Source organism: Rhinatrema bivittatum, chromosome 3, assembly GCF_901001135.1.
Source record: "Rhinatrema bivittatum chromosome 3, aRhiBiv1.1, whole genome shotgun sequence".
Taxonomy (NCBI): Eukaryota; Metazoa; Chordata; class Amphibia; order Gymnophiona; family Rhinatrematidae; genus Rhinatrema; species Rhinatrema bivittatum.
The window spans coordinates 224,684,773-224,709,578 of NC_042617.1; the positions used below are offsets into that span (position 1 = coordinate 224,684,773).

A 24,806-nucleotide genomic window follows, 5' to 3' on the forward strand; every position below is an offset into this window, starting at 1 on the left:
CTGACAACATCAATCAGCAGGGAGGAACTAAGAGCCAGCAAGTGTCGCAGAAAATAGACCAACTTATGCAATAGGCTGAAGGGCATATCCAGGTGATATTGGCCTCTCACATTGCCGGAAAAGACAATGTAAGAGCAGACTTTCTCATCATTGAGAGTCTGGACCCAGGATAATGGGTATTGTAGGACAAGGTGTTTCAGCTGATAGTAGATCACTGAAGCCTTCCATTCCTAGATCTGCTGGCGACTTCTCACAATGCGAAGGTTCCTCGATTCTTCAGTCACAGGAGAGATCTGAGGTCCTTGCGTATCGATGTTCTCCTGTAGGTCTGGTTGGAAGACAAGCTGCTCTATGCATTTCCTCTGTGGCTGCTGATGGGCAGAATAGTTCGCAGGATTGATGTCAACAGGGGGATGGTGCTCCTGGTAATATCGGATTGGCCCAGAAGACAAAGGTATGCAGATGTGTGAAGACTCCTAGTAGAGACCCCTCTTTGACTTCCATTGAACAAGAACATGTTGCAGCAGGGGCCTATCCTTCACGAAGATCCGACTCTGTTTTGTCTTATGGTATGGCCCTTGAAAGGGTTCGCTTGCTGAAGCATGGATATTCTTCTCCAGTGATTGCCACCTTGCTACAAGCTCAGACGTTCTCCATTTCCTTAGCCTATGTGTGGGTTTGGTGAGTGATTGAGGCTTCATGTGTGGATCAAAGTGTTCTTCCTCGTTTAGTTAAGATCCCACTTATTTTGGAATTTTTGCAGGATGGGTTAAATAAAGGGTTGGTCCTTAATTCCTTGAAGGTACAGGTTGTGGCTCTTGCCTGTTTTGGGGCCAGGTGAACGGTGACTCCTTATCGTCTCATCCTGATGTGGCCCATTTCTTGAAGGGAGTGAAACATATTCATCCTTCCTTGTGGTTATTGGTTCCCTTGTGGAGTCTTAACCTGGTGTTGGATTTCTTGGCGAGCCCTACGTTTTGACTGCTCTGTGGCTTTTCCTGCGGTTATTGACCTTGATAACAGTTTTTCTTGTGGTGATATGTTTTTTGGGTCGAATTTCTGAGCTTCAGGCCTTGTCTTGCCAGGAGCCGTTCTTTTGGATGACTCCTGGAATGATACAGCTGCCCTACTATTTCTTCCTTCTTGTCTAAAGTGGTCTTGGATTTTCACTTGAATAAGTCCTCCTTGCCGTCCTTGAATAAGGAAATAGATGCATGAAAATGGAAATGGATGTCAAGAGATATGTCATGCGGTATCTGGAGGTTTCTAAACCTTGCCGAAAGATGGATAGTTTGTTTGTACTTCAAGGTGGCGGAAAGCAGAACGATCCAGCTTTGTGGGCTACAATAGCTCGTTGGATTAAGGAGGTAGTCATTGGCGCATATGTTGATGCTGAAAGGCCATTGCCTACTCAGGTTAGGGCTCATTCATTTAGGGCTCAGGCAGTGTCATGGGCGGAGGTTAGATTGTGGTCTCCCATTAACATTTGCTGAGCTGCGATGCAGTCCTTCTCAAACACTTTTTCCATGTATTATCATCTGGATGTGTAGGCCCAAAAGACCACAGCCTTTGCATGCGCAGTGTTGACTGGAATGTAGCCAACCTCCCACCCTATTCGGAAATAGCTTGGGTACATCCCCACTAGTTCTGAATCCATCCATGCTAGGAAAGGAGAAATTACTACTTACCTGATAATTTTGTTTTCCTTAGTGTAGACCGATGGACTCAGCTTCCTGCCCTCTGCTGCTGAATGATTGTGTTAATGTCATCTTGTGGGGTTAGGTGTGCCAGGGGATTACTGGGAAGTGTTCATCCAGTCTCTAGGTTGGGGTATATATATTCATTGCTTGAGTTCAGTGTTTCCTGTTGGCTGAGAACAGTAATGGTTGACTGTTTTTAATCAAGTTTTTCGCTAGTCAGACAACAGTTGCTTTTGAAGAGAATACTGGCAGGAGTATATATACACTGTGATGTCAGTTTGCTCCATCTCCATTTGCTGGCAGAGGTGAATAACCCACTGGTTCTGAGTCCATCTGTCTACACTAAGGAAAACAAAATTATCAGGTAAATAGTAATTTCTCCATTAGGGCTGTCAGGGAGTATGTTGCTTTGCACACTTGCACCTGGAAATTAAGGATGCCCTGGGGCTGGGTCCCAAGGACCATGGGATTCCATTCCTGTAGGACCTGATAGTTGCAGGAAAGTAGTGTGGCATTTTCATTGAAGCATGAGAAACAGGAAGAATTTGGGATGCCTCATTAGCATCTGGTTCAAGATGTTGGCACATGATGGAATTCCATCTACTTGATGCTGCAAAGGTTTATGAAGTAGCAGACATCTCTTCAGGATCTCTCTCTGTAAACAGAAATAAGCATGGATCACATCTTGGGGCATCATGATTGAGTAGTGATGAGGCAGTGGATACAAATCTTGAAGCCTTTCAAGGATGCGACAGTGGATCTGAGTTGCTGAAGTGCCACCCTGAGGAGGGTCATCCCCATAGTAAATATTCTAGAGGAAAAGGAAGAGGGAATGAAAGCAATGGTAGTTTGTGGACTCCTTGCAACAGAAGGTATAATTGAAAGTAAACCCTTATGTAGAAAAGAATGCTAACATTTTTGCCACAGTTCGTGATCCACAGGTGAAAGGGAAACTTGCCCTACAAATCCCTGCATCTAAGATGAAGAATATATGGCCAATTAGAGTGTGTGACCAGGAGCCCAAAAGGCAGAGGCACAGGAAAGAGAGGCCACTCCAGAGATTAGTGAGTATCAGCAGAAATAGTGGAAGTAGAAAAAAGGAATATGCTCAAACTACAGGCCCTCAAGAAAGCACCTTTCTAATGGATGTGGGGGTGACAGGCTACTATGCTGAAATGAACACCTTCTGCTACTCGCTGGCTTAAGGAGAACAAGCAAAGCTGTCTGGAATGTGCAGCAAAATGACACTTTGAAGGAAAAGTAATACAACCTGGCTTCTGCTCTTTTTTAGATACATCAATATTAAGAAATGAACACTTTTTAAATTATTTTCTGGAAAATAGGTACATTTTGTGCAGCTTTCTACACATTTTAAAGTTTTCTCTGATATATTTGTATTTTGCCCTGAAAGAGACTGCATTTTTGCATTTCTGAGTTAGAGGGAAGAGGTGGGCTGGAAAAAGATATTGGGATTATAAATCCCACATCTCTGTTTATGAGATGTTTAAAATAGAAAGAATAGCAATTTTACAAATAAAAATTAAAAAGGATTTCCACAGCCTGGGTTGAAACCAGGGTATTTAGATGTTGTAGCTAATATTCTTCCATCTGAGCTACCATGGTTTCAGCCAGAAGCAAGAGCTTTAAAACAATAAAGTGCTTTCTGCTCATTAACTTTTATACAAGTATTGTGGAGTTCCTGCATATGCTCAGCAGTGATGTCAGTTCTAAACATGGCTGCAACCCATGCTCCAACTTTGTAGACAGATATAGCCACTGACAGAGCATGCTTGATGTGATATGGCCGCCTCCAGTAGCATCACAGGTAAAATGTGGTTTGTTCTGGTTTTACTGTATATGTTTCCCATGATGTGATTTCTTGGCTCTAATACAACAGTCATCTTCTTGGATGTGTGTCATTTCCTGTCCTCAGGCACCCACTGGCATCTTGAAAAAACGTATTTCTTGTTCTGGTCCATGATATCAAAAAGGCACAGAAAGAGGATGCATTCCGCTGTGATAACAAAAAATGGGCAATTTTTGGTCAGGGCTAGGATGGATTTTAACGAAGGGGTAGGGCAAAGTATGGGGTTTTGACTGGAATTGCATGCTGAGTGGCAGGTCTGTGGGCGGGGCTTAACCCAGAAGTGAATACTGTCTGAGCCACCTGTTAATCACCTGTCAGTTTGACAATTCATGCACCCCTAAACTATTAACACTAAAACAAGGGGAAACTCCATAAAACTGACAACTAGTAGATTCAAAAGAAATCATGGAAAGTACTATTTCAATCTGTGCACTATCAATCTGTGGAATCTATTACTTGAGTTTGTGATCAAGGCAACTAGCATAGCGTGGTTTAAAAGTGCTTTGGAAAAGTTCCTGGAGGAAAGGTTTATAATTAGCCAGGTAGGCTAAAGAAAGTTATTGCTATTCTTTTGAGTGAGTAACAGAAATTAGATCCACTTTATGGAATCTGCAAGGTGCTTGCAAACTGGATTAGTTACTGTCTGAGACAGGATATGCTGGGCTCAATAGACCTTGGTCTGACTCTGCATGCAAATCATAAGTTATTTTTACAGGAGGATAATTTACTCACATATATCCTCCTCCACCTCTTTGGACTTGGTTCTTCGGTTTATATGTAAGACTAAGGCGAATACATTACTGTGGCTGTGCAGGAATGTCTGCACATGCTCAGAAAAGTTTTCTAGTATTTTCTGGGCTTTGAGAGAACTTTTCTATGTCAGCAACTTCAGGTAATGCCACCTACTTAATGAGTACTTGTATGGACGATTTATCTTGTTGTTCCGGAGAACATCTATTAAAGGTAATCAGTTTGTCTTTTTGTTTCTGAGGAATATTGAAATAATTTTATAAACATATACTACATGGTGATATATACATAGCAGTGTGTGATGATATTCACAAGATAGGATAAAATTTTAAGTCGAGAAAACATTTACAGCACAGAGTTGGTAAAGCATTTCAAATATTCATGTAGGGAATCAATTTATTCTCTAGTTTCAAAGAATACAATCTGACTTTGTTAATGGATCACTTTTTTTTGTTAAAATTTTAAAACTATTCTCTATAGAATGTATGTTTGTGATGGTGTGATTTGTAAAATGTATTTTTTTTCTTACATTCAATATCTGTTTACTTTTCTAGAGCAAGAAGGACCTGGCCATTTTAACTATGGAGATACAATTGTGGAAGATGGCTGTGTTCACATCATTTCTTTAGGTTCAAAAGCACTTGTATTGCAAATCTGGGCAGATTTGAATACTAGAACTTTTATTTTTAGGTATGTTTTCTTAAATTTGACTAAATATGCTTTTTATCATTTTGGAAAGGTAACCATGACTTGATCAGAAATTTGAGAAATAGATTGTACTAGGGTTTCCCAAACCTGTCCTGGTGACCCCAGAGCCAAAGACTATGAATGAGATGAATTTGAATATCATGGAGAAATCAGTAAATGCAAATTTATTTCCTGATTATTTATGGTAGATATCCTGAAAACCTGACTAGCTTGTGGGGTCACCTGGACAGGTGTAGGAAGCTCTGCCTTATACATATGAATTATTTGTCTTGTCAACAGTACCAGTTTGGGATTCGGTGTATTTTTTTTACATTTTTAGTCATTTAAGAACTGCAGAAATACACATCTCAGAGCAGAGAGAAGTAACAGTGACCAAATAAGTAGGTTGCATTCAGCTTAATCATGTGTTGTGCTTTGAAAAGTTATTGTTTTAAATATGTATGAAACAGGCAGCATGAGTACTGTAGCAGAATGCTCCCAATATGGCAAATCCATTTCTTCTGAAAAAAGTTGATTGAGCTCCAATAGAGTATGAAGTATGCTTCTATGATCCTTTCAAAAATGAAATTTGGCATATTCTGTAATAGTAAATTGAAAGTGTTTTGAGTTTATTTGAAGATACATACATATTTTTTTTAATTTATGTTAGATATTTGTGTACATGTGTGTGTATTATGTATGTGTATGTGTATATATACACACACACATACATACTAGCAAACACTGCTGGTGTTTACTCCAGGGGGAATTCTGCATTATTCTAGTGCTCAGAATTTGCACAGAATTCCCTTCCTGTGCAGAATTTCCATTTTCTGCGCAGAATTTGGAGCTAGCCCCAGCATGCCTTGAGCAGAGCCCTTCCCACTCATGCCAAAGATGGTGCAGGCCCCAGTGATCGCGAGCAGAGCCTATCCCACTCGCAGCAAAGATGGTTCAGGCCCAGCAGTTGTGAGTAGAGCCCATTCCACTCATGACGAAGATAGTACAGGTCTCGATTTGCCATGAGCAGAGTCCATCCCACTCGTATCAAAGATGGAGCAGGCCCTGACGTGGCATGAGTGGAGCAGGCCACTAGTGGGGTCCGTGCTGCTGCCAGTGAAGATGATGCATGTCCCAGTGAGATTGAGTCTGTGTAAAGAGGTGTGTGTGTGTATGTGTGTGTAAGACTGTGAGCCTGTGTTTAGGGATGTGTATATGTGTAAGAGAGAGAGAACATGTGAGAGGGTGCATGGGTGTGTGTGCAAGAGAGAGGGAGCCTATGAGAGAAGATTGCAATGAGTGTGTATATCAGTGAGAGAGTGGGAGGTGGTGTGTATGTGAGGGAGTAAGGGTGCTTGTTTGTGAGATCTGTGTGTGAGAAAGAGAGCCTTTGTGAAGGGATATGTGTTTGAGAGAGAGGGGGGGGGGGAGCCTGTATATGTGTGTGTGTATGTGAGAGACAGAAGGAGCCTGTGTGAGAGTCTATGTGTGCGAGTGAGAGAGAGGAAGCCTGTATGAGGGGATGTGTATTTGCAAGAGAGAGAAAGAGAGAGCCTGTGTGAGGGGCAGTACTGAGAGAGGGGTCAAACTCTGGGAGTGGAGATAGAGTGGAAGATGTTGAACCTAGAAGGGGAGGGAAGAGATAGTAGAGGGTGTAGATAGGAGTTGGGGCCTGAGAGGGCAAAATGAAAGGAGCCTGGCCAGGGGAGTAGGGGGAGAGGGTGGAAGGGATACTCTTACACTGTACTAGGGAACTTCGGCTCAAAATATTAAACTCTGCATCCTCAAGTGCTAACTTTTTTTGTATTTTATTTTAAATTGATTACCTAAAGATTGTCATGCATATTATGTTATTTTGCACAATATAAAGCAAGGAGAATTTTGCAAAATTTTAGGTTTTTGTGTGCAAAATGTTACATTTTTTGCTCAGAATTCACCCAGGATTAGGTGTTACCCCGGGTTGTCTGGTCTATAACAGCTATAAGTTTTAAAATTGTACAAAAATTAAAATGATAAACATTGTTCTATTTAATAATTAACAGAAAGCATTTATAAACTTAGGAAACCTCTCTATAAACTATATTGACAGTTTATTAGCCAGATAAGAATGAAAGGTGCTACTTGTCTAAGTAGCGCTTGTCAGACTTACCCAGCTAAGGGGCCGATGCAATACAATGCGCTCAGCCGAGTTCACTGTATAACCCGCAGTCAGATGCGGGTTAAATAGGCGCTAATCCACCCCCTAATGCAATAGGGGGATTAGCGCTTATTTAACGCGCGTCCGACGCCGAGTGAATGAGCTAGCAGTCATCACATGCAAATGCATGTGAATGAGGCTATTACTCATTCACTCCAAATGCAAAAAAATAAATGTGTGTCTCAGATGCACAATTATCAATCAATTATTAACGCCTGCCTGGAGCAGGTGTTAATAGCTGAGTGCATTGAAAAAAAGTACAGAAAAGCAGAAAAAACTGCTTTTCTGAACTTCTTTAAAAGTAAAAAAAAAAAGAAAAGAAAAAAATAACCTCAGCCAGCCGCATTGAAGACCGACGCCGATATGCTTGGAGTCGGTTTTCATTACTGGCTGACTGCAGTGATGAAAACCGACGCCGAGTTTATCGGCGTCAGTGTTCATAACCGGCAGACAGCTGGTAACTGCGGGGTCGCATTAGCAAGGAGGCGCTAAGATTGCGCAAGCGACCCTAGCGCCTCCTTGCTAGCGCGACCCCCCTTATTTCTTTATTGCATGGCACCCCCCTTGCGGGTGCCATACACACGTTAAAGTGGGCGCTGAAAAGTCAGCGCCCGCTTTCCGCATTTAATATTACATTGTCCCCTAAGTAAGATAGCTGGATATGTGAAAAAAGCACTACTTAGATGGATATGTCTATAAAGTGCTACTTAGCCGTCTAAATCAGATAACCAGATAAATCTGCAAGCTCTACTTAGCGGCTATCTGACTGAAATGGATAAGTAGCTTTTAAAGACTTATCCATCTAAGTAGTCCTTTTCCCAGACTTGTCCTGCCATCTTAATTATCTGGATAAGTGTGAAAAGGATATGTCTGAACTTGGCCATGTAAGTAGCAGCAAGGGTGCTATTTAGTGAGGTAAGTATGATTAAATGATATGCATGTGTATATTTACTTCCAGTTTTAAAAGGATACGTGAGTAGATTTTACACATGCAAATTTGATGCATTTATCCATGTAAATCGGTGTTTACACACACACGGGCCGATTCAGTATGGTGTGCTCGGCCGAGTGCACCGTTAGCCCCCGTTTGGCCGCACGTTTTCGACATGCTATTTTTACCCCTTATACAGTAAGGGGTAATAGCGGGTAGAAAACGCGCGGCCAACCCCCCTGAAACTAATAGCGCCTGCAACATGCAAATGCATGTTGATGAGCCTGTTAGTCCCACGCGATACAGAAAGTAAAATGTGCAGCCAAGCCGCACATTTTACTCTCAGAAATTAACGCCTACCCAAAGGCAGGCGTTAATTTCGGCCGGTACCGGGAAAATGTATATAAAAGCAGGAAAACCTGCTTTTCTGTACACCCTCTGACAATATCATAGCGATATTAAGTTGGAGGCCCCAAAAAAAAAAAAAATCTGCCCGCGGGCGGGTTGGAAAATAGATGCTCAATTTCCTGGCGTGTAGCCAGATGGACTCAGAACGAATGGGATAGTATCCGCGTGCTAGCAGTTGGAGACGGATCTGATGTCAGCACGGGGGTATATATATCCCCACAGGAAGCGTAGCAACTCAGTAATTTTCGTCTCCAAAGCAGTTTGGAGTGCCTGCACGCTAGTCGAGCGTGCTTTCCAAGACTACTTTAATCTTTTTCTTTTTTTCTTATAATTCTAGGTTCTACTTTCTGCTTTCTGTGAAAATATCGAGCCCCGCGCTCCTGCGGTGATACCCGAAGGTCACTCCCCCAGTTGAGCTGCCCGGGGTGATTCCCGTGATCCCCCCGGAGGTTAAGTCCTCGGTCCGGCCAAAGCGCGGCAGGGACACAGCCCCCGGGCGAGGTTCGGGTGAGGCTCACGAGGCGCCTCGGTCCTGGCGTGGACGAGGCAGCGGGTGCATATCCTCAAAAGCGGTGGTGAAGGTAGTTGCCCGCTCTCCCCGCAGCCGGAGACCGCCTGGGTTCCAGCCGAGAAGCGCCGAGATTCAGGTGAGGCGTACGTCTCGTTGTTCGGATCTCCGAAGGAACAGAGGATCGGCAGCGTGGCACGCCAAGGAGGGCGCCATTTTGTGGGCCTCGTTCAGGTAGGGCGCCGGTAATTGGCGCAGGTTTATTCCTCCTTGTGCGTATATGGCCTTATTGTTGTGAGCATTTCCACTGAGCGTGTATTGCTAACCGCCGGTTACTGAAAGGTATTGCTACACCGCCTGTTGCTGAGAGCATATTGAATGCTATTGAGCGCATATTGCTAACCGCATATTGCTGAAAGCCTATTGAATGCTTTTGAGCGTGTATTGCTAACCGCATATTGCTGAAAGCCTATTGAATGCTATTGAGTATATTGCTAACCGTATATTGCTGAAAGCCTATTGAATGCTATTGAGCGTATATTGCTAACCGCATATTGCTGAATGCCTATTGAATGCTATTGAGCGTATATTGCTAACTGCATATTGCTGAAAGCCTATTGAGAGCCATAGTGCGTGTATTGCTAACGGCATATTGCTGAGTGCATATTGCATACATTTGGGCTGTTTTCTTGGCCGCCTATTGCTGAGAACGTATTGCGCATATTGCTGCTGCATATTATTATTATTGTGCGCCTGTTCTATTAAGCGCCCATTGCTGCCGCATATTATTATTATTGCGCGCCTGTTGTATTAAGCATTCAGCGCATATTTTTCAATGGATCAGAACGCAGCAGCATCTTCAGCGATGGCGCCGCCTGCTTCCGGCATTAAAGCCCTTGGCCTCTGCTCTGCATGCCAGCTTAGAGCCACGCGCAGTGAAGAGCCAGACTCCCTATGTGCCCAATGTGAGGAGGCCGCTGGACCTTTAGGCCAGGAACGGTCTCAGCCACGATGTGTTGACAGTTCCCCAGGGGCTACCCCGGATTTAGGGGGCAGTCTCGACCAATCAGGAATCCCGGGGGATCTTGTACCCCGGTGATTAGAGGCTGCTTCAATTTCCTGGGTGGATCTCTTTAAGGGGATTCATGCCTTCGTTCAGATGCAAACGGCTTCCCGTCCAGGCTCTGTGGTTCCTGCTGTTCCTGTGGTTCCTGCGGTGGCTGCGACTGCGGCGGCTGCTGCGGCGGCTGCTGCGGTGGCAGCTCCTGCAGATCCTGTTCCTGGACTCTCACGCCCTTATCGCGAGCGGGACCTCCCACCACTGGACAGTCCGGATCAGTCAGACCAGGAGGTCTCACCGGACGAGTCCGAACTCCCGGACGAGGGGGACCTTCCCCCAGGGATTGAGCCATATAGAACCATGAGGCGGTTCTTCCCTAAAGAGAATCTCTCCGACCTGGTGTCTCAGTGTCTGGCGGAATTGGATATTACAGGTCCCAGCGCTTCGGTGCCCTCCGCGCAGAACCCCCTGCTGGAAGGTCTTCGTCCTACAGCCCGCCATTTTCCATTCTTACAAGCAGCCCAACAACTGATAGATTTAGAATGGGCGGCACCAGTGGCTTCTTTCAAAGGGGGCTGGGCTCTGACGAGCATGTACCCATTGGCACCGGCTATTCAGGACCTGCTGGTGTGCCCTCAGGTGGACGCCTTGATTAGCGCTGTGATCAAGCGCACTACCATTCCAGTTGAAGGGGGGACGGCCCTCAGGGAGCCTCATGACCGGCGACTGGACGCCATTCTGAAACAGACCTTTGAGGTGGCAGCTCTATCTTTGCGGATCGCAACTTGTTGCACAGTGGTGATGCGTGCCTGTTTGCACAGGTTAGAAACAACGCTCCAGCGGCAGACATGGAGTCAGCTCTTTCATTCCTCACGGATGCTGCATCTGACCTGGTACGGACAACAGCTAAGGGGATTTCATCCTCCGTAGCTGCCAGGAGGCAGCTCTGGATCCGGAGATGGTCATCTGACGCGCCTTCCAAGATACGCCTCACAAGATTGCCCTTTAAGGGCTCTTTCCTATTTGGCAGCGACCTTGATAAACTGGCCAGTACATGGGGTGCCTCTCCAGTGCCCAGACTACCGGAAGATCGGTTCAGAAGGGGCCAACGCGCCTTTCCAAGGCCCTCCAGGGGCAGGGGTTCCCAGCGCTTTGTTCCTTACAGGGGTCGCTACCAGGCACCGTGCCCTCAGGCCAGGAATCAGTCCTTTCGGACCAAGCAGCGCAAGAGGGGAGCGGGCCCGGGCTCGGGTCCCGGCCGCGCCTCCCAATGAGAATCCGCCGATTCATCTGGGGGACGGAGCCATAGGGGGCAGGTTAACCCTCTTCTACCCCAGATGGGTCGAGATTACGTCGGACCAGTGGGTCCTCGCCATTATCTGGGAGGGATATTATCTGGACTTTCATCATCTCCTTCCAGACAAGTTTGTGGAATCGTCCTGTCCCATACACAAGAAGGCAGCATTGGAAGCTACCCTGGCGAGGCTCCTGTCCTTGAAAGCCATCATCCCAGTACCTGCCTGGGAAGTGAATTCTGGACACTATTCCATTTATTTCATGGTACCCAAGAAAGGGGGCACCTTTCGGCCTGTGCTGGACCTCAAGTCAGTCAATCGATACTTGCGGGTACCGAGGTTTCGCATGGAGACTCTGCGCTCCGTCAAGGCTGCAGTACAGCCAGGGGAATTCCTCACGGCATTAGACCTGTCAGAGGCATACCTGCATATCCCGATCCATCCGGATCATCAGCGCTACCTACGCTTCAAGGTTCTGGGACGCCACTTCCAATTCCGGGCTCTGCCCTTCGGGTTGGCCACGTCACCACGGACATTCACCAAGGTGGTCGTAGTGGTAGCAGCGGCACTCAGGAGGTAAGGAATTCTGGTCCATCCCTACCTAGATGACTGGCTGATCCGGGCGAAATCTCGAGAGGAGAGCCTTCGGACGACCGACGGAGTAATCGCCCTTCTGGAAAGCTTGGGCTGGGTGATCAACCTCAGCAAGAGCTGCCTACAGCCTTCCCAGTCTCTGGAATACCTGGGAGTACAGTTCGACACCCGGGCGGACACAGTCAGTCTCACTACCAAGAGAAAGTTGAAACTTCAGCAGCGTATCCAGTATTTGATGGGAGCCAGTCGGCCCATAGCCTGGGATTATCTGCAAGTTCTTGGTCTCATGGCATCCACCCTGGAAGTGGTGCCTTGGGCGAGGGCCCATATGAGACCTTTACAACACTCCCTGCTCTCTCGCTGGAGCCCCCGTCAACGGAACTATTCCACGCACCTTCCTCTGCCTGCCAGAGTCCGGACACAGTTACGGTGGTGGTTGCGGTCCAACCACATGAGCAGGGGGGCGAAGATGTCCTCACCCACGTAGACCTTGCTCACCACAGATGCCAGCCTGAGCGCCTGGGGAGCACACTGCGAAGAACTCACCGCACAAGGGCGGTGGAACAGAGAGGAGGCAGCGTGGAACATCAACCGTCTAGAGGCCCAGGCAGTCCGATTGGCATGCCTTCAATTTGCTCACAGGCTGGAGAACAGAGCAGTCAGAGTGATGTCCGACAACGCCACCACGGTGGCATACATCAACCGTCAGGGCGGAACCAGAAGCCGACAAGTATCTCTGGAGGTCGCCCCACTGATGGCTTGGGCAGAGGCGAATCTTCAGGACATCTCCGCCGTCCACATTGCCGGGAAGGACAATACCACAGCAGACTTCCTCAGCAGAGAAAGCCTAAATCCGGGAGAGTGGCAGCTGTCACCCACAGCCTTCCAGATGATTGTGGATCACTGGGGGATTCCGGACATGGATTTACTGGCGGACAAGTCCAATGCTCAAGTGCCCAGATACTTCAGCCGCAAGCGCGACCCGTTCTCACACGGAATCGATGCCCTGGTCCAACTGTGGCCTCCAGGGACTCTGCTATATGCCTTTCCTCCGTGGCTGCTGCTGGGCGCCATCATCCACAAGATTCAGAAACACCGGGGCCTAGTTCTTCTAGTGGCACCAGACTGGCCAAGAAGACCCTGGTACGCAGACATGAGAAGACTACTGGCAGGGGAGCCTCTTCCCCTGCCTCTTCTCCGGGGCCTTCTGCGTTAAGGTCCCATCCTCCACGAGGATCCAGCTCAATTCTCTCTTACGGTCTGGCCATTGAGAGGGCTAGACTGAAGAAAAGAGGTTACTCGGAGCCCGTGATTGATACACTTCTCCGAGCTCGCAGGTTTTCCACATCCCTCACCTACGTTCGCATCTGGAGGGTATTCGAAGCATGGTGCGACACTCATGGCACCAACCCACATGCGACCTCAATCCCTATTGTGTTGGATTTCCTGCAGGATGGACTTCAGAAAGGTCTCTCCCTCAGCTCCATCAAGGTTCAGGTGGCTGCGCTGTCTTGCTATGGTCCCAGGAGGGATGGCAAGACCATCGCCAAGCACCCAGATGTTTATCGTTTCCTGCAAGGAGTCAAGCATATTCGTCCGCCACTGAAGTGGCCTGTGCCTTTGTGGAACCTCAACCTTGTTTTGGATTTCCTCGCGGGGTCCACCTTCAGACCCCTTCGGGGCCTATCTCTCCGTTCTCTAACCTTGAAGATGGTGTTCTTGCTGGCTGTATGTTCAGCCCGCCGCATCTCAGAGATACAAGCACTGTCCTGCCGTGATCCATTTCTCAGAATCACTCCGGAGGCTATCCATCTTCGGACGGTCCCCTCCTTTCTACAGAAAGTGGTTTCACAGTTTCATCTTGACCAAACCATATCCTTGCCTACCACGGCGGGTTTGAAGAAATCTGAAGAAGGGCATTTATTACGCCATCTCGACATTGGCAGAATGCTGCCCAGATATTTGGAAGTGACACAACAACTACGAAAGACGGACCATCTGTTCGTCCTGCACAGCGGGAAGAAGCAAGGTGAAGCGGCCTCGCGGCCCACCATCGCCCGCTGGATTAAAGAAGTTATCAGAGCAGCTTACGTAGAAGCCGGGAAGTCTCCGCCTCTACAAGTCAAGGCTCATTCTATCAGAGCACAAGCGACATCCTGGGCTGAATCCAGGATGCTGTCGCCTGCAGAAATCTGTAAAGCGGCGACGTGGTCCTCCCTCCATACCTTCTCCAGATTCTACCGTCTGGATGTCCAGGCCAGGGAGGACTCAGCATTTGCGAGGGCGGTACTACATGGTCCTCAGGCAGCCTCCCGCCCAGACTGGGAGTAAAGCTTTTGTACATCCCATTCGTTCTGAGTCCCATCTGGCTACATGCCAGGAAATGTTGAGATTACTACCTGAGAATCTCCTTTTCCTTAGTGTAGACAGATGGACTTAGCATCCCGCCCAGCTGCCTGTGTACATGGGTTTCACCGATTCAAGGTAAGCCAGGTCTTCTATTCCATAAGAGCGTACACTCTACCTGGTGTTAACGCCTTCCGGTTGTGAATGCTGGCGGTCTCCAGCTACTATCAATCGGTCAAGGGAATCCTCTTTTCACTTTTTACTGAGCGTCAGTACACATTTCCATAACAGCTTTTGCAAGGAAGATTACTGAGTTGCTACGCTTCCTGTGGGGATATATATACCCCCGTGCTGACGTCAGATCCGTCTCCAACTGCTAGCACGCAGATACTATCCCATTCGTTCTAAGTCCATCTGTCTACACTAAGGAAAAGGAGATTATCAGGTAGTAATCTCAACATTTTGCCGGCGTCCGTTTTCCAAACCCATGGCTGTCAGTGGGTTTGACAACAGACGCCGGTAAAATTAAACGTCAGCTGTCAAACCCGCTGACAGCCGCCGCTTCTGTCAGAAAGGAGGTGCTAGGGACGTCCTAATTTGCATACCTTTCCTTAGTGAATCGCGTGCCCAGGAGAATGGGTGCTTGCCGGCTCTCCCGCGCGGTTTATTGTATTGGCCCGACAGATTGGGGGATTTTCTACTATGCAGAGAAATAAACACTTTTACTAACTAATTCACAATTCTGTTTTCTCCTCATCAACCTCTACATATTTCTCCTTTTACCTTTTTAGTATCTCACTATTGCACTTTCTGTTTTCACGTATCTACAAATAATCCTTGTCTCCATCTTTTTTTAAATAAGCTGTGGTTTGTTTTTTCATTTGCACCTCCGCTGTCCTGACTATGTTCCCATCTTCTCTTAACTTTTCCAGATATTTTTGTCTGTCTTCCTCTTTTATGAACACTAACTCTTTTCCTCTTACCTTTCAGCCACTTCTTTAGGAAATCACGACGTCACGCACACCCGTCCCTGTGCTTTCATTGGCTTGAGCGCCCGTCAGTTTGGGCGCTCAAGCCCATGAAAGTACGCTTCGCTTCGCTTCCAAGGCCGTAACTCAGCAGTCTTTTTTGGGGGGGGGGGGGGGGGGTTTAGCTGTCAGCCAGAAGTCGAGCTGGCTCCCAGCTCCTCTCGAGTTTAGCTGGGAAATGTTATTAAGTGGGGCCATGCACTGTCCCGGACAGAGGAGCTTTGCTATGGATCCCGTTGCCATAATCTCTGCCTGTAGATGGTTAAAGGTAACCGCGCCGTGGAGTACCTGCTGGAACACCATCTAGAGCCAGGAGAACCGGGACCTGCACGGGGGGGACCGCTTTCGCCGCCGGCTGCCCCCTCCGGAGGACGGCAGAGAAGGTTGAAGGGGCTGAAAGCACAAAAAGTAAGTTGATAACATGTCGAGTAGCTTCGGGAGGAGGGGATTTTAGGTTTCCTTTTGGGGGAAAGTTTGCCGTCTACCCTTACCCCTGCCTCTAACGTAGGGGTAGGCGGTAAATTAGCAGGTTAAACTAGCGGCTAAACTCCAGGTTAAAAAGGCGATAGTCGTGGCGCGCGTTACTGAATGGGGGGGAATAGCTAATCCGATCGTTTACATCTAATATACATGCCGCGGGCGGAAGGGGTTACGCGTTGATTAAAAAAGAGGCGGTAAGAATGGGTTAAAGGGGATAGTGAATCGCGGGTTGGGCTAACGCGGCCAAATTGTGAGTAAAAGGCGGGTTAGAAACAGGGTAACCGCGGCCGAACTTTACTGTATTGACCTGTTTCCTAGCAGAAAGGTCTGCTGCCATTGCAATATCTCCTAATTTTTTTGCCCAATGATTATCTTCTTCCCTTAGTTTGTCTTCTAGTTAATGACTCCTTGAGTTACCCCCTCTTCCCTTCTTGACAAAGTTAGTTTTCCTGAAGTCCAGGATCTTTGTCTGTGTTTGAACCACCACTGCCTTTGCTCTAAAATGGATCCACACCATCCAGTAATCACTGGATCTCAGGTGATCCCTCAACTTTGACATCAGAAATACTCTCCATATTTGTAAGCAGCAGGTTCAGTATTGCCCTCTCACATGTCTGTTCTGTTACCAGTTTGCTGAAACCACAACTGTCAGATGCATACTTTCTTCCTCCTTTCAATCTCATATATCTCTAACCACATCCTCCTCTCCTCCCCCCAAAAATGTGTTAATTTCCCTGTGAATGAAGCACTCTGGCACAACATTATTCACAAACAAAAATTTTTATTGGATGAATATGGCAGCAGTATAGGTCCAATTACAACACTAAATTCAACTATTAATTAAACCCTATTCCATTATGTAATCCCTATAGGCTGCCCATGCTCTCACCTGAGTTACAGTTCATAAAGGCTCATTACGTATCATGATACAATATTCTGGTGCTGGGGATGCAGGGCTGTCGAATCCTTGCCTTTTCGATGATGTCCTTGTCCATAGCAAGAGCAGGGCTAACTTGTTCAGGATGGAGCAGGAGTATTGGAGCAAATTCAGGCCAATCCCAGTTTTCAAAGCCGAAGACTTGACAGGCAACTTGTCTACATTCTCACCCATCCATGCAACACAGATGGCAGGAGTTACCCACTTGGTATTCACAATGCATATGCCATTTACAACATAACAACAGGAGTACTTACATGGTATTTTCTGAACAACTTTAAAATAGTACTTGCCGTGCTTCCTTAGGGTGTGGTTGACCCTGCCACAAGCCCCATGGTAGCGACACCTCGCATGTATTGGGCTCCCCACCAACCTAGCTGTGGCCGTATTCCAGTAGTTACAAAGATGCATACAAACAGCAAGGGTTTTCCAGTCCAAATGTCCCAACATGATAGAACCCACTGAATCACTGAAACACCTCTAGCTGTAACTCCCATTGAGGCTCTTGTTCACGACTTGGTATGCCATGATAATTCTGCAAGATACTGCATATTATTGCTGATAGCAAGGCCCTTTTGCAATACAAGGAAGATATTGCAGGTTGGCACCCATGGATGAGACTGCGTAGGTTCAACTTGATAACAAGTAATGCACTAAACATCCTGCACTTTGTTGCCAAGATAGTTCAGTCTCTCTGAAGCTAAAGGAGTATATTGCAAGTTGGCACCAACCTATGCCATTCATTAATGGTAAAGCATGCCCTATATAGCCAAGTACCTATAAAGCCCCATTCCAAAACCCCGAATGGTTTATTATGCAAGGTGTGCTGTATGCAGTAATAATAATAGAAGGGGAATATGGTATCCTTGAATTAACTGACCCCAAGGAGGGAGTTCATCAAGCACTTTTCTCAAACATAGATGAATAGCACATAAGGGGAGGAAAATTCATACCAAACTACCTGCAGAATAGAGTCCACATCAACAGCCAAGTTTGGAAATGAAGATACATAGCTAATGAAGTATGCAATAAAGATACTCATGTAGAGAAAGCAAAGGATCTATAGACTATGCTATAGTAAAACCACATTCTTGAGTGTGCAATTGCAAAAGCCGTGTGAGACAAGCTTTTGATATCTCCAGCAGAGGATCTGTAATGCCTGTTGGCAATCCAGAAGTATGTTGACGTAGCTGCTATGATTTTTAAAGCTGTTCCCCTCCTCCTCCTCCAAATACCATATGAAATCATCCCTAATATGGATAAGAGTCATATTTGAGACTGGCATCTCAAGATACCTGGACTTAGCAAGGAATGAACAATATGGGGCAAGGCAGATAATAGAGACATTTACACAGGGTATTAGCAACCAACAAAATTGCACTTCTACCACCCCCATGGTGGTGAGCAACCAAATAGACCACTGCCAATATGGACAGAACCCTTTTGGTAATTCCCTCTATTGGCTTGACCTATGGCACCCAAATCAGGAACAAAGACCAATTTTGGTAAGGCAGTGGGAAATGCCTATATTAAATGAAGCACGGGAATAGATCCACTAAATAGCATAGGCTTGGGCTTGGATCCTTGAAGTAAGAATTAATAATAACTATTATATAGTGTGATGTTGCAAGAGCCACAAGATCTACCAAAGAACTTATAGCCATAAAAGCAAACACAGGGAGATTGAGATGCATGCTGGAAACTGAGAGAAAGTGATTATGGGAATGAGAAGCCTGTGCATGTGGAGAGAGCTAGCATAGGAGTGGGAAACATGGGTGTGTGTGAGTCGCAGCATGGGAGTGAGAAGCCTGTATTTGTAAGATAGAACATGGGAGTGGGAAGCCTTTGTGTGTGTGTGTGTGTGTGTGTGTGTGTGTGTGTGCATGCATGAGAGAGAGAGACTGTTCGGGAAGGTGGCTGGTGTGTGTGTGTGTGTAAGAGAAAGATTGGTCAGGAGATGATTAGTATGTGAGAGACGGAAACTGGTATGCCAGTGTGACTGGTATGTGTGTGTGTGAGAGAGAAAGTATTATGGGAATGAGAAGCCTGTGCATGTGGAGAGAGCTAGCATAGGAGTGAGAAACATGGGTGTGTATGAGACACAGCATGGGAGTGAGAGGCCTGTATATGTAAGATAGAACATGGAAGTGGGAAGTGTTTGTGCATGAGAGAGAGACTGATCAGGAAGGTGACTGGTGTGTATGTAAGAGAAAGACTGGTCGGGAGATGATTGGTGGGTGAAAGACCGAAACTGGTCATGGGGGTGTAACTGGTGTGTGTGTGTGTGAGAGAGAGAGACAGAGAGACTGGTCGTGGGCACTAAGGAAGAGGACCATGAGTACAGAGCTTCAGCCACTACTGCTTCTGGTGTGTGCTACTGGCCTGCATGGAAGAGGAGTAGGAGAGCTGCTGGAGGGGGTTAGTAAAGGTGGCTTTTTAAGTTTATTTTTCTTGATTGACTGCCATTTTAATTACTGAATATTATGTGATGTGTCGGCAGTTTTGAAATATTTTATTGGTGTTTGGAGAATTTTAAATAATTTTTATGAGTTTTTAATTGTTGGATATTATTCTGTTCATAGTTGTTGTGAAACATTTATTCTGCTTATTAGTATGGTTTTACAATTATTTCTGTGTTGGGATCTATAGCTGATTGGCTAGTTCTGTTTTCCTAATAGGAGGTGTATTGGTGTTTAGGGCCTGATTTAATATTTGTAGTGTTGCCTTTTCATAGGTAGGGTTATTACTGTTTGAGTGCATTCCATAATACAAGTGTAACTGTGTGCGGATTAGTTTATGTGCATTACTGCAGATTCTGTTAGTTCAGTTCTGTGTATGTGACAGAGGTGAGATATTTTACTGTACCAGTCTTATTGTATTTTCTCAAGAGGACATGCATTAGTGATAAACTGCTGTCTTTTCATAAGTAGGGCTATTGAGCCTGGTAGTTGGAGTTTGTGTTGCTGTTACTGAGATGACACTAGAACCAGAATATAATTTTTGTAAGGTGAGTTGTATGGGGACTGTCATAATTCTGCTTTAGATCCATAATTGTGGGTCAGGGGGTTCCTGTGGATGCAAACTGTACTTTTACAATTAGCCCTATGATGGTCATGTATTCAGTGTGTCATGCATGTGAGAACCATCTGTCAGGTGTGTCCCGACAGAAAAAAGGTTGAGAACCACTGGTTTAGCGTATCCCTATTTTATTTTCAGTGATATGTGTTGTTTCAGGTTTAGTTCAGAGTCTAACACCTAGATTACGTACCTTTTCTGCTAATTCTACTCTTTGGTTATTTTTAATCATTATTAGTGAATGAATTGGGTTTATGTTTTTTCGTTCCAAGTGCAGGAATTCAGTTTTATCAATGTTTATCACTAGCTCCAATTGGTTTAATAGCTGTTTGATTATGTCTAGATACATATTGGCTAATTTGATTGTTTTTTCAATTGTGTCGTCAGTGGGCAAGATTAGCTGTATGTCATCTACACATATATATTGTATGATTCCAAGGCCTGCTAGCAGGTGGCATAATGGGAGGAGGTAAATATTAAAGAGTGCTGCGGACAATGCTGATCCTTGTGGTACTCCTGTTTGTAAATTTACTTTCTCTGATATTGTGTTTTTGATTTGTACCTGAAAAAATCTGTTATTTAAATATGACTTGAACCAGGCTAATGTGTTACTGTACAGCCCTAAATCACTTGGTGGGAGTGCATTCCTCCTCCCCCCCCCCCATCACCACCACCTGGTGGGAGTGCATTCCTCCCCCCCCCCCCCCCCCACCACCACTTGTTGGGAGTGCATTCCTCAACCCCTTCCCCCCCCATCACCTTTCATCAGTCAGGTGATCTAAGCTTATCTCCCAAGGCCTTCTGGAGAATGTATTTTTCCATGGTGATTCTATTCTCTTTGACCAATACTTAAAGGTACCTTCTCTGTTGCTCTTTTTGTCCTTGGGAACCGACAGTGATGAGTACCATGGTACCTCATCAGTATATGTATATATGTGTGTGTGTGTGGTTGTGTGTGTGCATATATATATTTTTTTACTTATGTTTCCAAACATTGGTTATTTGCTTTCCAGTTTAACTTCCTTGGGGTTTGTGCATTTGCCAACTCTGACACATCTTATTTCCGTGGTTCCATTTTTTCCTCCTCTTCTTTTTCTTACTTGAAACCCTCTTTCTTCTCTTTCACTTTATATCTCTTTTTCTTTGCTGATTACTCTAGTGCCTGAGTACTCATTCATTTCCAGTTCATGCTGCATCACCCTTTTATTTATTGTCTATGAAAATCTGTTTCCTCTTTTAATTTCTCTTTTTGCTTTATTTTTCTAGTCATGCATGTCTTTTATAACTTTGATTTAGGCTTATTTTGTATGTCATCTGATATTTCTTTTTATAATTGCTACATACCATATATAACCCCTCACCATTGACTAAGTTGTTTTACAACTCTACACAGATCCCAGGAAACAATCTTTTTCTTGGACCTCTAATTCACTCAGCCAGTGATTCTGGTGTTCTGGTGTTCCACTGGCGGGGAGGAGGTATAATCTCCAGAGCTGATTGTGTGAGCTAGGAACCATGATTATCGTCACTTAATCTTACCCACTTCTCAGTCAAGCTGGTGTTCATGGTAGAAAATAGTGTAAGAGGCATTCAGTAATAGAGAGCTAAATAATGATGATCAACAAAAATAACAATTGGACGTACCATCCTTTAAGGTAATTTGATTGGATAAATTCAGAGAGAACCTGTCTTATGTGCAGGGACCAGCAATTTGGAATTCTCTAGCCTGAAGGCTGAAACTGGGCCCTTAAAGTTCAGAAAAATGGTAAAAGCATTCTACTTTCAGCAGGTATTTGGGATATTATGATGGTCGAATGCAGAATGGGTAGCAACTTTACGATGGATTATTACTTGATTTAAGAGGAAGTGGGAGATGGGTAACAGAATGATAAAATCAGTGAAGATTGTTTATTTAAAAAATGTATGTTAATATATGAGTAGCCTGTGAGGTATTAATTATATCTGTTATTTATGGATGTTTTATATGGCAACCGCTTTGAAAAGTTAAGTGGTTAATAAATTTTATAAATAAATAAGCAAATAAATACAAATTTTACTTGATCTTCAAAAACAACACAAAAATAATTTCCAAGGCTACGGTATCTCAGTCCATAGTACACGTAATCACATATGTCTTCCTTTGATCTGAATCAGTATCCAGTACTCCTTCCCTCTAGAGAGTAGAATAATTCTCCACTTCCACTAAGAAAAATTGAGAAATACGCAAAAAGGTGAAAAAACTTCTTGCTTCAACATGGATATATAACTTTTCTCACTTAGTAGTCTCTGCCCCACTAATTACTGGTTGCAGCTGGAAACCACCAAGGAAGTCAGCCATGTCAGAGGGGGGAAAAACAGCCCCTCTGCTAAGAACTGCTCAAAAATGGCAGAAGTCAGCAATATCTCCAAAAGGTTTCTTCAAAAACTTCCCCTGCTTCAAATACTTCCCTTGGTTATTCCTGAAGCCTACCAAAAATGATTAGCTCCAAATCCACAGCTCCTACTGCACTCCTCAGTATGTATCTCCTAATCCTCTGACTCTTAGTATGCTCACCAAAGAAAATAAACGGGCCGATACAGTAAGGAGCGGTAGGAAGAGCTGCGTTAGTGCTGGGCGCACCCGCGTTTGCCACACGCACAGTCCTGTGCACCTACCGCTCGATACTGTATTTAAATAGCTTGCAAATGCAAGCCGCGCCCAAGAAGCATCTGTGAAGCGTTAGGCCCGCGCAACCCATTTTACTGTATAGGCGCTTAATACAGCGCCTATACAGTATCCTGGGTGCGCTGGTACCTGTCATTTCAAATGATATTTGAAATGACAGGCACCAGGAAGTGGATCCCAACTTTAACCCATGAAAACCTAAAAACCTAAAATCCCCTCCTCCCGAAGCGGTTCGACATGTGCCAACTTACCTTTTGTTGCTTTTCAGCCCTTTCAACCTTCTCTGCTGTCCTCCGGAGGGGGCAGCCGGCGGCGAAAGCGGCATGCAGCGGTCCCCCCCGCGCAGGTCCCGGTTCTCCTGGCTCAGCCCTCATCTGCTTAAGGAAGATTGTGAAGTCAGGTATGAGCCCACTGTTCTGTGCCCTCTCTAGTCACGGCGCGAGCGGAGCGAAGCGAAGCATACTTTCATTTGGCTTGAGCGCCCGTCAATTTGGGCGCTCCAGCCAATGAAAGCACATGGACGGGCGGCCGTGACGTCGTGACGTCACGCCCGCCCGTCCATGTGAAAGTACACTTCGCTTCGCTCGCGCCGTGACTGGAGAGGGCACAGAACAGTGGGCTCTTACCTGACTTCACAATCTTCCTTAAGCAGATGAGGGCTGAGCCAGGAGAACCGGGACCTGCGCTGGGGGGACCGCTGCAAGCCGCTTTCACCGCTGGCTGCCCCCTCCAGAGGATGGCAGAGAAGGGAAGGGGCTGAAAGCAACAAAAAGTAAGTTGGAAACATGTCGAGTTGCTTCGGGAGGAGGGGATTTTAGGTTTTTAGGTTTCCTTTTGGGAGAAAGTTTGCCGTCTACCCTTACCCCTGCCTCTAACGCAGGGGTAGGGGTAGGCGGTAAATTAGCAGGTTAAACGCGCAGCAAAACGGCAGGGTATCGGGGCGCGCATTACTGTATGGGAGGGAATAGCTAATTCGATCGTTTACATTTAATATACATGCCGCAGGCGGAAGGGGTTACCCGGTGATTTAAAGAGGCGGTAAGAATGGGTTAAAGGGGATAGTGTATCGCGGGTTGGACTAATGCGGCTGAAATGTGAGTAGAAAGCGGGTTAGAAGCAGGGTAACCGCGGCCACACTTTACTGTATTGACCTGAAAGGGAGCAAAATCCATCCCTAAATGTGATATGGGCTTACCAAAAAGGAGCGGTATATGAAAAACCCTATCATTTAAGGCAAGGATGGCCAACCAGAACTCACAGGAGTGGGGTAAGGCTGTCCCTGCTTTCCCTGTGAAAGAAAAGGCCAAATGTCTCTCTCCCATACACAAATATACATTCAAACACCCCTTCAGTCTCTCTCTCTCTCTCCCTCAGGCACACACCCTTCACTCTTTCAAGACACAGACACGCACACTCGCTCCCTCTCTCTCCCAGACACACAACCCCTCCATCCTCTCCTTTCTAGACACAAACACACTTCCTCCCAGACACAAAAGAAACGCATACCCTCCTCTCTCTCCCAGAGGCACCCCCCCATACAGTGTCCCTCTTTCTCTCCTAGACACACCCCTTCTCTTTCTCTTCCAAACGCATACACTCTCTCACTCTTTCTCCCAGACACAGACCCACAAACATAATCTGTGCGCCTCTAACCAACACTGCTGTATCATTCTGTAAACTTTAAGATCTTGCTTGCTGTCAGCCCTCCTGCAGCTTGCAGTAGTCCACTCCATATCCCATTACCATCCTCTCTTGGTATGCTAACTCTGCAGGAGACTCGCTGGTTTTGCAGTCAGCTGCCCTTCTCAGAGTTCAGTCCAGCCACATAGAAGCCCTCAAAGCCATGAGTAAACTGAATTACAGTTACCAAATATCCTCCCATACTAATACAGCACTAATTGCCAGCACGCAAACATTAGCAATCCTAACTACGAAAAGGCAATACTACAAATATTACACCAGCCCTAAAACACCAATACACCTCAAATTAGAACAGAAGTCAAACTGCTATAGATCCCTATACTGCAACTAAATGCTGGCAGAATACCTCATCTTGCTCACACATGCAGAACACTGACATATCCTCACCAAATGCTAAAGTAAAGTGATCATAAGTATAAATAGAAACATGCAGACATTAAAATGAACTGGAAACTGCAACCAGCCAAACTGTATTATGCATTGCAGCAATGGAAAAACAGAAAAGACATTTTTCTTCGTAACATCAAAGAAAAAAAATCAAGAAATATAAATCAAGAAATATAAATCATTCTTAGCA

General features: G+C 45.7%; 1 protein-coding gene across 1 annotated transcript in view; it reads left to right on the forward strand.

Annotated features, from left to right (window-relative positions):
• Nucleotides 1–24,806, forward strand: part of LOC115087279 (lysosomal-trafficking regulator-like) — a 1,534,685-nt gene that overhangs the window by 351,378 nt on the left and 1,158,501 nt on the right. The window contains 1 exon segment of the mRNA XM_029594260.1: nucleotides 4,872–5,007. Coding sequence (XP_029450120.1) covers nucleotides 4,872–5,007 — 136 coding nt within the window.